The 17,738-nt window shown below is 44.5% G+C and overlaps 1 protein-coding gene across 2 annotated transcripts in view; it reads left to right on the plus strand.

Moving 5' to 3' along the window:
- ADAMTSL3 (ADAMTS like 3) overlaps window positions 1-17,738 on the plus strand; it is a 650,803-nt gene that overhangs the window by 599,070 nt on the left and 33,995 nt on the right. For both annotated transcript variants that reach the window (XM_030189627.1, XM_030189628.1), the window contains exons 24-25: window positions 11,839-12,021; window positions 14,397-14,516. In XM_030189627.1, the coding sequence (XP_030045487.1) occupies window positions 11,839-12,021; window positions 14,397-14,516 (303 nt within the window). The remainder of the gene's footprint in view (window positions 1-11,838; window positions 12,022-14,396; window positions 14,517-17,738) is intronic.

Consider the following 17,738-nt stretch of genomic DNA (forward strand, 5'->3'; position numbering starts at 1 on the left):
GTTTGTGCAGCGCTGCGTACGCCTTGTAGCGCTATAGAAATGCTAAATAGTAGTAGTAGTAGGGGGGATGGACCTGGGTCCACCTGAGTGAAGTCCACTACATCCACTAACTACTGCTCCAGGGACCTGCATACTGCTGTGATGGAGCTGGGTATGGCATTTGAGGCTGGCATACAGGCTGGAAAAAAAGTTGTTAAAGTTGTTTTTTTTATGCTGGGAGGGGGCTAGTGACCACTGGGGGAGTCAGGGGTGATCATCCCCGATTCCCTTCGGTGGCCATGTGGTCATATAGGGCACTTTTTTGGAACTTGTTCGTGAAAAAAAAAGGGTAAAAAAATGACCCAAATTCGCGCTAAAAACGCCTTTCTTTTTTCCATTATCAGCCGAAGGCACCCATCTCTCCTCGGCCGATAAACACGCCCCAGTCCTGCCTTCACCACGCCTCCAACGCGCCCCCATCAACTTTGCCCGTTTCCGCGGCAGATTGCAGGTGAAGACGCCCAAAATCAGCTTTCGATTATACCGATTTGGGCGCCTTTGCGAGATGGGCCTATCTCCCGATTTGGGTCAAAATCTGGGCGCCCATCACTTTCGAAAATAAGGCGGATAGTAAACTACTTACAATATCAACACAGTACGTAATAGAACATTTTAATAGACAGTGTAGGGTATAAGCAAAGAAGGAGCATATTGATAGGTAAGAGAGTAAGAGGAGTTATAACTTGTGTTTAACTCCAAACACAGAAATGGTAGAAATAATTTGAATTTATAATAGCATTTTCAGCATTCAGGGATGAATGCATAGCCTGATTCAAAAGTTGCATAAAGATATACAGATAAATTGTACAACTTTGTGCATTCACCAACTGACTAAGGAGTTCTTTTACTAAGGTGCGCTGAAAATGCACTGCGCTGGTGTAGTCACGTGTATTGGACGCGCACAGGTCCATTTTTCAGCGCACCTGCAAAAAAGGCCTTTTTTGTTTGGCTGAAAGTGGACATGCGGCAAAATGAAAATTGGTGCACGTCCATTTTGGGCCTGAGATCTTACTGCCACCCATTGACTTAGCGGTAAGGTCTCACGCATTAACCGGGCAACAATTGTCAGCACGCATACAATGCCAATTACCACCCAGTTAGTACCTCGTGCCAGAAAATTTTCCAGCACGCATAGCGGATGCACATAAACAATGAAATTACTTTTCAGGCCATATGGTAGCTGGGCAGTAGTTCAAAATTGACACACGCAGACACGCTCCAGCCTTCCCTCGCATGGCTCCGCCCTCTTCTGACATATTTCCTGTTTGCGCGAAGGCGGAACCATGTGAGGGAAGGCTGGAGCCGAGCCTGCTTCTGCTTTTAATAATGGCGCCGCGACTGGAAGAAAAATGCAATATTTAAAGGTAGGGCAGCGGCAGGAAGCAAACGAGGGCTAGGGGGAGCTGAGGGCAGACAGGATGGACGACCTGGGGAGCAGGGAAGCCTGCAGCTCGTCGCGGGGTGGGGGTAGCAGGCGAAGAAGGTCACAGTTGGGCTGAGGAGGCTTAGCCTCCCCAAGCCTCTTATACGGGGCGCCTATGGGTCTGACTACAAAGGGCCTGCACCAGCTCCAGTTGATTCAGAATGCAGCAGCAAGACTCATAGAAGGTTGCAAGCGACGTGACCACATGACACCATTTTTGCAAAAACTTCATTGGCTACCAGTACAATACAGGGCTAAATTTAAAACTCTATGTTTGATCTTCAAGGCCCTGAAAGGAAATGGCCCCAAGTATCTGAAGAATAGGATGATCCCCCACACACCGCCAAGGACACTAAGGTCCTCCCAAGGACTTTAACTAACTACACCCTCTCCAAAAGACATTACACGATGTGATACCCGCAAGCGAGCCTTCTCTGGAGTAGTCCCCACACTCTGGAATGCATTGCCTGAAAGGCTCCGCTTAACACAAGACTATCTCTACTTCAGGAAGCAGGTGAAAGCTTGGCTCTTCAACCAAGCCTTTAATGGAAGAAGTAACTAACATGTTAGTCTCACTCACACACACAAGGATTGACTCGGGCTGCACATACTGCAGCGGGACATGTTTATCCACTCCTAGCCTAACTGAGATAATATTTAACCATCTCTCTGACCTCTTGTGCAACTTTCTTCAAATCAGTCACCTTACTTTCTAACTCTTCCTACTATCTTACTCATCTGTATGTTACAACTTTGACTTACCCTTCACTACTAATTATAATGTTCTATAGTGTATTGTGCTGTCATTGCAAGTAGTATACCATGCCATATTTTGTATTGTTGAATAGTTTTACTGCTGTAATTGCCTATTGCTCATGTTTGATCTATTCTTACTGTACACCGCCTTGAGTGAATTCCTTCAAAAAGGTGTTAAATAAATCTTAATAAATAAATATCTATGTTTATGTGCTGAGTGGAGTGAGATTATCTTTAAACATGTTGATAAAGGTGAGCCAGTTGTTGTAGTGTATCTAGATTTTCAAAAAGCTTTTGACAAAGTTCCTCTTCAGAGACTCCTGAGAAAATTAGAGTCATGGGATAGGAGGCAATGTTCTGGTAAGGATTAGGAATTGATTATTGGACAGAAAAGAGAGGGCAGGTTGAAATGGTCATTTCTCTCAATGGAGGAGGATGAATAGTGGAGTGCCGCAGGGATCTGTACTGGGACTGGTGCTATTTAACATATTTATAAAGGATCTGGAAATCGGAACGATGAGTGAGATGATTAAATTTGCAGATGACACAAAACTATTCCAGGTTGTTAAAACATATGTGAACTGTGAAAAATTGCAGGAAGATCTTAGGAAACTGGAGGACCGGGCGTCCAAATGGCAGATGAAATTTAATGCGGACAAATGCAAAGTGATACATGTTGGAAAGAATAATCTGAATCATAGTTACCTGATGCTAGGGTCCACCTTGGGAGTCAGCACACAAGAAAAAGATCTAGGTGTCATTGTAGATAATAGATTTCAGTACTCATCTATAACTGGCATGCTCAACTTTGTGCCCTATGCGTAAAATTGTGCACCCAAGTTTAGGGACTGAAGATTAGTAAATAGTATGTCTGCCCTGTGTTGGCTGTCTCTGAGCTGTAGAGCAGTGTTTCTATTTACCAATGTTCGTTGGACAGAAAGCAGCTGCTAGTACTTTTCTCCTATAGCAAATGGACTGGAAACCAACATTTCAGTTTATCAAAAACATTCTAGTTTTCAGGATATCCACAATGAATATGCATTAACTTGAGTTGCATGTACTGCCTCCATTATATGCAAATCTCATTCATGTATATTCATTGTGGATATCCTGAAAGACTGACTGGCAAGGGGCACTCCAGGACTGGACTGCTATAGAGTATCCTTCTTTCATTTTCTCTGTTCTTTCTGCACTTTTGTTTTTACCAGTACGTTTTTTCTAGCAAAAAAGGTGCCGGTACTCAAATGCCAGGCCACCCTTCAGGGGTGGGGTGATCACTGAGGGACCCTCCCCACAATAGCCTGGCCCCCTGCAACCAGTCACAGAATCTATGACAAGGCAGAATTGGTGTGTAGAGCCTGAGCTCTTTCATTAAAACTTGGGGACATTGGGTCAATTTTAGCAGACAATAGAAAAGGTGCCGGTACTCAATACCCCCAAGTACCCCCTCAAATAAAGCCCTGGTTTTTCCTTACTAATTTGCTGTAAACCCACTTTGATATTATTGTGCAGGTGACATATCAAATGTAATGAGTGTCTCTGCCTCCTACAGCAGATATTAGCTGTGGTAACATTATCTTCAATTCATTTTTGTACAGCCTTTGTTATAGTGTTTCATTGCTGCTGTATGAAACTGTTTTTGACGAACTGAAATGTTGGTTTCCAGTCCATTTGCTATAGGAGAAAAGTAGTAGCAGCTGCTTTCTGTCCAGCAAACATTGGTAAATAGAGACTTCTAGGCTCCGGTTTCCAAAGAGTCTCTTCCATTTCTGTACTCACGGGGAAAGCTTTTGAAAACTGAAACTTTCATTTAGCAGCAATCTGAAGTTAACTTGACCACTTGTGTGACGTTTTAGAAATGTAGACCATCCCCTTTCATAGCCATTTGCACCTGTCACTATTGTACGTTTACACAGAGCATGGCATCTCTGTCACAAGCTCTGGCCACACGGGTTGCTTTTAGCGTTAATCCAAATGTAGGATGTGGGCCAGAGGACACAGAAAGTTGACTCAGTTAAGGTTACCATATGGCTCCAGATAAAGGAGGACACATTGATCCAGTCCGGGTTTTGCTTCCATTGAAAGCAGTGGAGGAGTGGCCTAGTAGTTAGGGTGGTGGACTCTGGTGCTGGGGATCTGAGTTCAATTCCCACTTCAGGCACGGGCAGCTCCTTGTGACTCTGGGTAAGTCACTTAACTCTCCATTACCCCAGGTACAAATAAGTACCTGTATATAATATGTAAGCCACATTGAGCCTGCCTTGAGTGGGAAAGCGCGGGGTACAAATGTAACAAAAAAAAAACTTAGTTGGAGTTCTCCTGCTGCTCATCAGGCAGTGAGGTATATTGTGTATTGTTTTAATCTACCTTTTATCCTTTCTACTGAGGGCAGCACTACAGTTTCCCTTGGATCTTCAACTGTGTTTCTCACAAATTCGTCTGGTAGATAGTTGATGTGGCTGCCTTGCATCACTGTTTATTGGTTCTCTGTTTGCTAAGCGAGAGTATTAGATTTAAGCAGGGCTTAATTTCTGGGGGAACGGCCTGGAGCTCAGTTCCACCACTTCTTTTCGGACTCCAGGGCCATACGGTTGTTTTGCTCTAGCTCCTTTCTTCCAGGAAACCTGTAGGGAAGAGGAGGGGAGGCGATGAGCCTGGCCCCCTGATCCCCTCATGACATGTCTCACTTTCTCCCTTCTGCACCCCTGACATCTCTCCCTCCCTCCTTTTGGATATTTCTCCCTCCCTCCTGCCCCCTAACATCCCTCCATCTCATCCACCCGTCCTCTCAACATCTCGCCCTCCCTTGAGTCTGACATCTCCCCTCCCTCTCTCCTTCCTTCCCTTCCTTGTCTGACATCTCTCCCTCACTCCCACCCACCCCAACCCCCAAGTCTGATATCTCTCCCTCCCCCAAGTCCCATTGTCCAGCATCCCTCCTTTCTATCCCCTCAGTCCAACATCTCTCCTTCCCTAACTTCTGTTGGCAACATCTCTTCTCTCTCCTGTTGTTCAACATGACACTCTCTCTCTTTTTTCCCACCCTTCCCCCTGCAATCTGACATCTCTGCCTTTCTCTTTCAACCCCCCCCACCTCATAATCTGGCACCTCTGCCTTTCTGAACTCACCCCCCCAGGTATACCTTCATTTGTGGAAGAAAGTAAAAAAAGGCTCCTCTGGATCTTCTCACTGCCACCTTAAATCTGCTGACAGCTTTCTGTTAGGCTGCGCGAGCCCTCACTCCGATGTGCTCTGTTTCCTGCCAGGATTCAGATCCCTCATTTGCCTTCTAAAGGTTGCCCTTGGTAGCAGCAGTTCACATAGGCTACCCTGCCACTGGCCTCGGAGTCTTCTCTGTACTGTAACCCGCCCCTGAGAACAGGAAGTTACATCAGAGAGGGTGAGATGCAGTACAGAGAACAATCTGAGGCCAGTAGCAGGGAAGCCTATGTGAACTTTTGCTTCCATCGGTGACTGTTAGTAGGCAAATTAAGTTATACTCCGGGGTGGGGTTAGATGCTGTACCAGGGGAGGGAGATGAAAGGAGAGTGGCAGACCTGAAAGATGGGCAGGGGGATGGAAAGAGAGGTGGTGGACCGGGAGGGGGGGGGGGCATGGCATGCTCTGAAGCAGCCAGAATGAGTATGGAGAGACACTAGGCCATCCGATTGCAAGGAGATAGCAGAGAGCAGCAAAGTTCTGCATATATAGCATGTGTTGCCTCTAGCTTCTTCTCTCTGATCACCACTCATTTAGAGCTGTTCTTCTGCCTCGATTCTGCTCCCTGAAGAGAGCTGCCTGAGACATCTACCTCAGTTGGCCTCATTATAGGTCTGCCCCTGCAAGCCACCATGGCAGTCATGCTCCTAACAATTACAACCAACATAATCCCTTGCCATAGATCAAGAAAATGAGTTTACCTAATTCAGAGTCAGTAATTGAGTGGAGCGGTCTTTCTGTTTCAACTTTTCTTAGAAGTGAGTTTCCACTATTGTAACACGTTCACCTTTTGTAGGTCCCACGCTGCCTATCCTGGAAGGCATTCTTAAGATTCTGGACAGATTTCTGTTCCACTGTTAGACAGCCAAGTACTATCGAGCAACACATGTGCTCTAACTTGGTCCAAGTTACTCTTGGACAACATTTTACCACATTTACAGAAAAAGAGTTGTGTGCATGTGCTATACAATAACTTAAATCTGTCAGGGTGGATCATAGCCTAGAAGGCTGAATGGAAAGACAAATGCTTTGAATAGTGAAAAACCCTAGTCACCGGATGCCCTCTTCTGGTGAAAACAAAACGTCAGTGAACTGAGTAACTTCAGTAAGTGTCTATACAGTGTTGCTTAACTTTCATGCTTTGTTATCTTATCAGGAATCCTTTGTATAGTACAGTAGGCAGGGCTGACGCTAGGGGTTGTGCAAACAGGGCAGTTGCCCTGTGCTCCCATGCCATAGGGGGCCCCAAACCTGTTTGAAGCTGCAGAAAATACAGCCCGTTGGTTGGATGGGCTTTGGGGCCCCTACCAAATTTCTGCCTCAGGGCTTAAGTGTGTTTAAACTGGCCCTGGTAGTAGGGAAGGGATTTGAGATTTAGTTCATGCCTTTTTGTTTTTGTTCATCTGCAGCTCAAGGTGAGTTACATTTAGGTACAGTGGGTATTTTCCTGTCCCTAGAGGGGTCAATTTTAATTTTGTACCTGAGGCAATGGATGGTTAAGTAACTTGCCTGAGATAATAAGGAGCTGGAGTGGAATTTGAACTGGACTTCCCTGATTCTCAGCCTGCTAATTTAACAATTAGGCAGCTACTCAACTCCCAAGTATTCAGCGCTGGCTACTATCTGGATATTGGCACTGAATATATGAGTATAACAGGCAGAGCTCTGCCTCGGGCCACTCTAGCACTATCCAAACAGTGCCCGGCCAGTCTGCAGAGATTTTCAGGGTATCCCGTACAGGGCCGCTGAGAGACACAGCCGGGCCCAGGGCAGGACTGGACCACCACACGCGCCGCCCCCATCTCTGCACCTTTCTGTCTCTTGAGTCACTACTGTTCTGCTCCCTTGCTCTGTCCTCTCCTGCTCCAGTACTCCTGTGTGCTGGGAGTTGGGACCCGGATGATAGCATTAACGTGATATTGTTAATGTAATCAGGGTCCCGGGCAGCACACAGGAGCAGGAGAGGACCTTCTCCCACTACTCCAACCAGAGTTACACCTAATCACACTGACCACCCTTCAACATCTTCAGTCCTTCTGTGACTGTTCTCTTGTGCTTGACTGCTTAAATATTTTAAATTTAAATGCTTTACTTTTTGTCTGTTAGATTGTAAGCTCTTTGAGCAGGGACTGTCTTTCTTCTGTGTTTGTACAGCGCTGCGTACACTTTGTAGCGCTCTAGAAATGTTAAATAGTAGTAGTAGTAGGACGGACTCGGAAGCAGGCAGGAAGAAGGTTGCAGTTGCTGGGCCCAAGCTCGGGCCTCACCTTGGAGGCCAGGCCCAGGGAATTTTACTCCCCCCCTCCCCCCTGCCCTCCTGTCGGTGGCCTTGATCCCATAAGTGCCACTGAGTATTGTGCAGTAACTCTTTAGTCAGAACGCGCAAGAAAGTTTGTTTTGCTCAATGCCACATTGAAGGCCTAGAGCTTGAGTCTGGTGTGTTAAAAGATACTTGGAACTGTATAAAATGGCCAGCCAACTTGGGAACCACTGCATCATTAAAGGAGCAGAGCTGGGGCTCTAACCACTTCTGCTTTGCTTATGGCCACATTATCATCAATATGTGATATTGATATCCAGAATGACTGGCTCCAATCCAGCAAACCATCAATATGAAAATATGTACCGTGTAAACGTTCCATGATCCATGTTCCATGCTTTCACTAGACACAAACATTCACTTGGCAACATTATATACCTTGTGAGTATTATGAATATGAAATAATTTTTGCATACCCCTTCAGATAGTTACTGCAAACATTTTAATCTACTTTACAAGTGGCAATAGGCAATGATATTCCATTTATATCACATTAGCAAAAAAAACTCACTCTCAGCACACTAATTTGTGCAGTTATTATTAGATGCCCAGTGATGTTTTCCAGATGGCATCAAGAGCACTGCAATGACTATAAATACCCATTTGTGTTTGTAATGAGTTACAAAGGCATATTTTAGATACAACATACAAATCGAAATTGAGACATCCAGGTTAGAATGTGCCGGTTCTGCTAGTATTTTAGAACAGAATTTGCAGATGTAGAGCCTACTCTAAAATACTTCCAGGAATGGATTTATTTGTGTTGGTTACATAGGCGCCGACTCCGTGGGTGCTGTGGGTGCTCGAGCACCCCCAATATTTCACCCACCGGAAGTTCCCTTCGTCCTTCCTCCCTCCCTCCCTTTGAGTTCCAGGCCCCTTTCCTCTGAATTTTAAAAGTCATCTTACCTCGTCGGGGTTACGGCGGCAGCAGCAGCAGCGGTGAAAAGCATGCATGCTCGGCGCTTAGTTCAGTTTTCCCTTCTCTCTCTCTCAGCTCTGATCCCACTGCTTATTTTGTAGGATAAGCACCATAAAATGTATTCTACTGTTTTGGGATCTTGCCAGGAACTTGTGACCTGGGTTGGCCACTGTTGGAAACAGGATGCTGGGCTTGATGGACCTTCGGTCTGTCCCAGTATAGTAAACACTTATGTGCCCAGGAGCAGGTGTAAATCCCAAATTTGATGTCAGTGAACATAAACATGCATTCTCCTGAAATGGGGCATGCACGTGTATCTTTTCACCCCATTTTAGTCCTGCCCAAAATATGCCCAGACTATCCCCTCGCTATATGCACATGTTCACAATTTGGAAGTGTGTATCCTGGCTTTCTAAAATTGAGATTTAGATGTATGCAATATATCTAGAGGGGGGAGTTATTAATGTGGTCTACCATTAAGAAGTGTTATTTTATTGTTAACTGCAGTTATTACTAACTAGGTCTCAGTGCATAAAATGGGACCTGTGCTACAATTACATGAGTTAGTGGTAAAATAACATGTCATATCAGTAGCCCACGTTGATAACTCCCCCTCTTAGTGTGAAGAGTTTCAGACTCCAGTAACCAGAGCTGATATTGTGATGTCATAATGCCTCATTCCACCAGTGCTTAAAGAACCAACCTCATCAGTGATGTCACAATGGCTTGATTGCCCTATATGTGGCTCACTTTTATTACATATAGCAGTGATTTTGATTTCTAGAGACATTCTTTTTTTATTTAATTAAGGCTGTAGGGGGCCCATTTACTAAGATGTGCTGAAATTTGGGCTGCGCTAGTGTAGGCGTGTATTATAGGCACGCACAGATCCATTTTTCAGTACACCTGTAAAAAAGGCCTTTTTAAAATTTTGCCGAAAATGGACGTGCAGCAAAATAAAAATTGGTGCACATCCATTTTGGGTCTGAGACCTTACCGCCAGCCTTTGACTTAGTGGTAAGGTCTCACATGTTAACCATGCGGTAATCATCTAAGTGCATAGAATGACAATGACCGCCCAGTTTCTGCCACGCACCAGAAAATAAAAATTATTTTCCGGCGCACGTAGCCGATGCGTGTCAAAAATAAAATTACCGTAAGGGCCACGCAGTAACCAGGCGGTAACTCAGAATTGGTGGGCATGCATACACACTTGTGCGGCTTAGTAAAAGGGCCCCTAAGTTATCAGTGTGGGCTACCACTAAGAGGGTAAACCCAGTTCTTAGTAACTAGGTCTCATTGCATAATATGGAACCTATGCTAAAACAGCACAAATTAGTGATAAAATAATACATTTTAATAGCAGCCCATGTTGATAACTGCACAGTAAATGACTGCAGCTGAAGTATCTATGTAGCTGTGTGTTATGCAACCTATGTGTGTAATTGGTGACTCTACTACTACTACTTTCTTATCATTTCTATAGCGCTACAAGGCATACACAGCGCTGTACACCAAAGAGCTTACAATCTAGATAAGACAGGTAAACAGAACAATAAGGGTAAGGGAATAAAGAGGTGAGGATAAAAGGACATGGCAAGTGAGTAGTGGTTAGGAGTCAAAAGCAGTGGTAAAGAGGTGGGCTTTAAGTTTGGACTTGAAAATGGCCGGAGACGGGACTAGACGTACAGGCTCGGGTAGTCTATTCCAGGCGTGAGGTGCAGCAAGATAAAAGGAACGGAGTCTGGAATTAGCAGTAGAGGAGGAAGGGACAGATAAGAGAGATTTATCTACAGAACGGAGTACCCGAGGGCGTAGGGAGAGACAAGAGTGGAGAGGTACCGGGGAGCAGCAGAGTGAATGCACTTACAGGTCAATAAGAGAAGTTTGAATTGAATGCGGAAATGGATAGGGAGCCAGTGAAGTGACTTAAGGAGAGGGCTAATGTGAGCATAGCGACTTTGGCAGAAAATGAGTCGCGCAGCAGAGTTTTGGACTGATTGAAGAGGGGAGAGATGGCTAAGAGGGAGGCCGGTGAGAAGCAGGTTACAATAATCAAGACGAGAGGTGATAAGAGTGTGGATGAGGGTTCTGGTAGAGTGCTCAGAGATGAAGGGACGGATTTTGCTGATGTTATAGAGAAAGAAACGACAGGTTTTGGCAATCTGCTGAATGTGAGCAGAGAAGGAGAGAGAGGAGTCAAAGATGACCCCAAGGTTACGAGCTGATGAGACAGGGAGAATGATAGTGCCATCCACAGAAATAGAGAAAGGGGGGAGAGGAGAGGTAGGTTTAGGGGGAAAGATGAGAAGCTCGGTTTTGGCCATGTTAAGTTTCAGATGACGTTGAGACATCCAAGCAGCGATATCAAATAGGCAGGCTGAAACACCCAAACTCCACCCAAACATGTTTACTCTTAGTTTAGTTTATACAATTGCTTAATATAGCACCTCGCAAAATGCAACAAGGTGGTTTAAAGAAAGAGTTATAAGAAAGCATGGAGTAATTTTATATGAGGCCTTTTAGACATGTACAAAAGCATAGAAATGGGGAAAGGCCTTTATGAAAATTACCCCCTTAAAGTTTCATTATATTTTGAAGAACTGGTAGTCTTGAGAAGAGAGGTTTTTCAAAGTAGGATATGGACAAAAGAAAAGGTACACATCGTATATTTTTAAAAAAATTGAAAAATTCATTAGGTAAAAAATTGAGGTGTAAGATATAAAATTTGAAAAGTTAACTGATAAGCATGACCAGTTAATATTTGGGGAATATAGTCAGTACTGCATATTTAGGGAATAATTGTAATAAATAGAAATAAAACAAAAAAAATGAAAAGAAAATAAGATGCACTGGTTAAGTTAGTCCAACAAAAAAGGTATCATCTTATTTTCTTTTGTATGTTTTGTTTTATTTCTAGTTATTACCTTTAAAAGTGGACTAACACAGGACTTTTGTTTTACAAAGCTGCACTTGTGATTACCACGCGGCAGATAAGAGGAAGCCCATAGGAATTGAATGGGTTTCCTCTTATTTGCCACACTGACAATCACTAAGTGGCTTTGTAAAAGAGGCCCACAGCAACCACATCATTTTACTCAGAAATAATTGTGAAGCTGATTTTTTCAAAGTATACAGATGTTCTCTCTGCATTTTAGGTAAGCCGAAACCAAACATCACTTGGTTTAAAAAAGAAGGACCCCTAAGAAATAATTCATTCCTGCTTCCAAATGGATCCCTGCTACTTGTATCTGCATCCTTGGAGGATGAGGGGACATATACCTGTATAGCAAGCAATGAGCTTGGAAGAGCAGTAGCAGCCTCCAACCTTCACTTATCTGGCAAGTCTCACTTCAATATTGTTTATGGGTTATATGTCCTGTTGGTACACTTTTGTATTCCCTTGTTAATGCATTTTGATTAGATCAGATAATGTGCATTATTTGCTCTTTAATGAATATTAAAGGCCAGTAAAGTGTTATACTATTGTGATGCACATTAATTTAAGGGACCGCGGGTTACACAGTAATGAGATACAAAGCAAGTACAGTACAATGCCACTTATCCAGACTATCCTCTGCAGAGGGTTGTCTGGATAATCATATATCCAGACAATTGGACATATCAAATTTTTCTAAGGAAAATGCAATCAGAGCATGGCATACTGAACATTAGTTTTATTTTCATCAATAAATTGGCAGAAAAATACAACATACAATACAGTTCTGTAATTACACTGTATTTATAATTTAAAAAGGAAGTACCGTACAGTACTGTATTTAAAAGTAAAGCACAATGCAGTGCCCCCGCTCCTGTTCACATCATTTCCTGCAGCAGACTGAGTGGACCGCGAGGATTGGCTGGGAAGGTACATTACTATCGGGCGGATAATTGGTCTAGATAATTGGACATCCAGATAATCGGTGTTCTACTGTAAATGCATGCAAAACACCTTCCAGTCAATATTCAGCCCATAGTGGTCACATTTTAGACTGTCAAGGGCAGAATTAGCCCAGAATGTTCAATGTCAGGCCATGTTCAGGCAACAGCACTGAGTATCCAAGGCTAATTCAGCGTATGAAAGCCATTGGAGCATATGCGGGTACTGAACAATATTCAGGGACCCATATAAGTACAAGCAGATTCCATTCTGATCCTCCTCTCTCCCTCCCCCATCCCAATATCCCAGTCCCTTCTCCCTTTCCCCACTTCAAAGCCATTAAGCTTCAGTCAATCATAATTTACTTCTTGCTACACTATCCTTATTTGGGTTCCAGGGCTCTGTCCTCTCCTGGTTCTCCTCTTATCTCTCCCACCGTACCTTCAGAGTACATTCTCATGGATCTTCCTCCACCCCCATCCCGCTCTCTGTTGGAGTTCCTCAGGGATCTGTCCTTGGACCCCTTCTTTTTTCAATCTACACCTCTTCCCTGGGCTCGCTGATCTCATCTCATGGTTTCCAATATCATCTTTATGCTGATGACACCCAGCTTTATCTCTCCTCACCAGACATCACTGCGGAAACCCAGGCCAAAGTATCGGCCTGCTTATCCGACTTTGCTGCCTGGATGTCCAACCGCCACCTGAAACTGAACATGGCCAAGACTGAGCTCATTGTCTTTCCACCCAAATCCACTTGTCCTCTCCCTCCACTCTCTATTTCAGTTGATAACACCCTCATCCTCCCCATCTCATCTGCCCGCAACCTCGGAGTCATTTTTGACTCCTCCCTCTCCTCCTCTGCCCATATCCAGCAGACAGCCAAGACCTGTCGCTTCTTTCTCTATAACATCAGCTAAATTCGCCCTTTCCTCTCTGAGCACACCACCCAAACTCTCATCCACACTCTCATTACCTCTTGCCTTGACTACTTCAACCTACTCCTCACTGGCCTCCCACTTAACCATCTATCCCCTCTTCAATCAGTTCAGAACTCTGCTGCGCGTCTTATCTTCTGCCTAGACCGATATGCTCATATCACCCCTCTCCTCAAGTCACTTCACTGGCTTCCGATCAGGTACCGCATACAGTTCAAGCTTCTCCTACTAACCTACAAATGCACTCAATCTGCAGCCCCTCACTACCTCTCTACCCTCATCTCCCCTTACGCTCCTACCCTTAACCTCCGCTCACAGGACAAATCCCTCCTCTCAGTACCCTTCTCCACCACCGCCAACTCCAGACTCCGCCCTTTCTGCCTCGCCTCACCCTATGCTTGGAATAAACTCCCTGAGCCCATACTCCAAGCCCCCTCCCTACCCATCTTCAAATCCTTGCTCAAAGCCCACCTCTTCAATGTCGCTTTCGGCACCTAACCATTGTACCTCTATCCAGGAAATCTAGATTGCCTCAATCTTGATTGACTGCACTTTTTGTCCTTTAGATTGTAAGCTCCTTTGAGCAGGGACTGTCCTTCTTTGTTAATTGTACAGCGCTGCGCAACCCTGGTAGCGCTTTAGAAATATTAAATAGTAGTAGTAGTAGTAGTAGATCAAGCACCTCCCCCCTCCCCACCCCTGTAGATCCCCTAAGGCCACTTTTAAGCATGGTAGTCTAGTGGGGGTCCTACAGGCAGGAGCAATGCCCACTCACTCCTGCATGTCATGGATCCTTTCTCAAAATGGCTATCATGATCCAACTGAGGATCTAAATAAGAATGGTAAAGCAACTGTGATCAAAATCCTTCTGCCTGAAAACACATTTCATTGAATTCCAGAGCAAAGATCTCCAAAGACTGGCATCGTACTATCAAAAAATAAAGGAAGGAACCGCATCTTAATGGCATCTGAAGTTGGAGCCAACCTCACAGCTAAAGTTGGTGATCTGTTGCGCATAGGTTTGTATGTTGTACTTTGTTTCCTGGAGAGAAGCATGGAGACATACTTAATAAGCTAGAACATTAGTTGACAGATGAGCATGAGACTGAATGCTTTTGGTATAAGAATGGAAACCTCACATTATCTATATGGCAATGTAGAGGATAGTTTTCTGGGTCACTTGAGTATGCAGAACAGCATTTTAAATGCTCAAGTAGGCACTTATATACACACCTCAGAGTAGGTGCTGCATAAGCACAGTGCCTACAGTATTACGCATAGGTGTTTCTGGGTGGAGACGGACAGAAAAGGGTGGAGCAGGGACAGGATTTTCATGGAACATATATGCACACAGTTCCTCCTGCCTCGTACAGCCTTCAGGGAGACAGTTTTATAAAGGCACATAGTTGCATATGTTGCTGTTATAAAACTGTGTGTCTCTCTCTCCTTGGCACCTTGTTATAAAACGACCTGAGTAACCAATAAAAAAAAATCAAATGTGTTCACTTTTATGACCATCATGAGAGAAACTGATTTTAATACAGTTCAGAATTGTCCAGGAATCTTGTCTACTGTAATCATAGAACCATAGTTTGGGCATTGTGTGTTGGGGGGGGGATTTTATGAAGTCATTTTCACACATATGTAGCCACATAAGTGTGTATATGACCTGTTATAAAGTTCCAACCAGTGTACAAGAAGATGTAATGACATTTTGGTGTATACTTTGCCAATTAGCATGTACAGATGGAGTTTAGGGAGAGTTTGCAAGTACACACAGACTGCCTGATATTTAAAACCATTTAACTGGCCAGGAATGGCTCCTAACCTGTTAAATGGCACTTAAGTTATCCAGCAATATTCAGTGGGAGATAGCCAGCTATCTCCTGCTGAATATTGCCGGTTAGCGCTTAGGGCCAGATTCTATATATGGCACCTGAAAAATCCACATGGAAAGAATTTCCGCCTAAGTGTATTCTATAGGTGGTGCCCTAGATTTAGGTGCAGTATATAGAATTTGCTTAGTTGATATCCCAATGCCTAAAACTATGTGCCTCAATTTACACCAACGAAAATGCAGCGTAAGTCCCAGCGTGTAGATTTAGGCACAGAGGGCCATACTCTATAACAATGCGTGTAAATTTCAGAATGCCCACAAAGCACCCATTTCCCCGCCTATAACCACGCCCCTTTTTGTCTGCATGCATTAGAAGTTAGGCGCACTGCATTACAGAATATGCTTAGAGGGGCATAATCGAACGCGAACACCCATCTCCATGGGCATCTATCTCTGAGAACAGATACGCGAAGGGGCGGGACAGTCCATATTTTCGAAAAAGATGGGCGTCCATCTTTTGTTTCGATAATACGGTTGGTGCCGGACAAATGCATCAGATTTGTGCGGATTTGAGCTGGGCGGTATCGGTTTTCAGTGATAATAGAAACCGAAGGCGCCCAGCTCAAAAATGAACAACTCCAAGGCATTTGGTCGTGGGAGGGGCCAGGATTTGTAGTGCACCGGTCCCCCTCACATGCCAGGATACCAACCAGGCACCCTAGGGGGCACTTGTAACAATTAAAAAAAATTAAAATACTTCCCAAGTCCATAGCTCCCTTCCCTTGGGTGCTGAGCCCCCCAAATCCCCCCAAAAAACCACTCCCCAGAACTCTACACCATTACCATAGATAGCACTTATGGCTGAAGGGGGGCACCTAGATGTAAGTACAGTGGGTTTTGGGGGCGGTTTGGAGGGCTCTCATTTACCAGCACAAGTGTAACAGGTATGGGGGATGGACCTGGGACCACCTGCCTGAAGTCCACTGCACTCACTAACAACTGCTCCAGGGACCTGCATACTGCTGTGATGGAGCTGGGTTTGACATTTGAGGCTGGCATACAGACTGGCAAAAAAGTTTTTAAAGTTCTTTTTTTTGGTGGGAGGGGGTTAGTGACCACTGAGGGAGTCAGGGTAGGTCATCCCCGATTCCCTCTGGTGGTCATCTGGGCAGTTGGGGCACTTTTGGGGGACTTGTTTGTGAAAAAAAGGGTCCAGAAAAAGTGACCCAAATTCTCGCTTCTGGCGCCCTTCTTTTTTCCATTATTGGCCGAGCGCGCCCATCTCTCCTTGGCCGATAAACACGCCCCCAGTCCCGCCTTCACCACGCCTCTGACATGCCCCCGTCAACTTTGTTCATTCCTGCAACAGACTGCAGTTGGAGGCACCCAAAATTGGCTTTCGATTATACCGATTTGGGCGCCCATGAGAGAAAGATGCCCATCTCCCAATTTGGGTCGAAATATGGGCGTCTTTCTCTTTCGAAAACAAGCTGGTTAGTGAGTTGTGTGTGTAAATTCTAATTATTGCTAATTAGGGCTCATTATTGCTAGTTAACTGCTAGTTCGCTTGTTAAGCCAATTAAGTTACACATGTTGCTATAGAATATGCCTGGATTTTGGCACGGATTTCTAGGTGCACTATATAGAATCTGGGTTTAGCAGATAACTGGTTATATTGTGTGATATAACTTGCTATCCACTGATATTCAGTACATTGCTGGCTAAGAGGGTCTTTTACTAAGGTGCACTCATGTTTTTGGCACATGCTAAATGTTAGAGACACCAATGCATTCCTATGGGTGTCTCTAACATTTAGTGTGCCCACAATTTAGAGCACGCCTTAGTAAAAGACCCTCTAAGTTTGGTTCCAAATTAGGCCGCAGAAATACCTGGAATATCTCTGGCCGGTTTAAACTTAACTGGCCAGCGCTGAATATTGGCTTGACCAGTTAAATTTAAACCGGCCCAAAAACACCCAGATATTCAATGCTGTTCACTGGAAATGGTCCAGCATTGAATATCCGGGCTCAGCATCGATCGTGGGAGTTAGCCAGGCTTCCTCCTGTTGTCTGAATATAGGGCCCATAGAGTATACAGTGAAACCTCGGTTTTCGTCGATAATCCGTCCGAAAACAATCAGCGAAATCAGAAACCGATGAAAACCGAGGCAATTAACGAGGACGCCCAAAATCGGGAGAAGGACGACCATCTTCCGATACAAATTGGGAGATGGGCGTCCTTCTTTTTCGATGAAATCCGAGGCAACCAACGAAAACTGAGACAAATTTCTCATCGAAAAAATCAACAAAATCTGAAACCGACGAAAACTGATGTCAACGAAAACCGAGGTACTACTGTACTACAATAGGCTAATCTGTGTGCTTGACAGTTATAAGTACAGACA

The sequence above is a fragment of the Microcaecilia unicolor genome, chromosome 1, assembly GCF_901765095.1.
Source record: "Microcaecilia unicolor chromosome 1, aMicUni1.1, whole genome shotgun sequence".
NCBI lineage: Eukaryota > Metazoa > Chordata > Amphibia > Gymnophiona > Siphonopidae > Microcaecilia > Microcaecilia unicolor.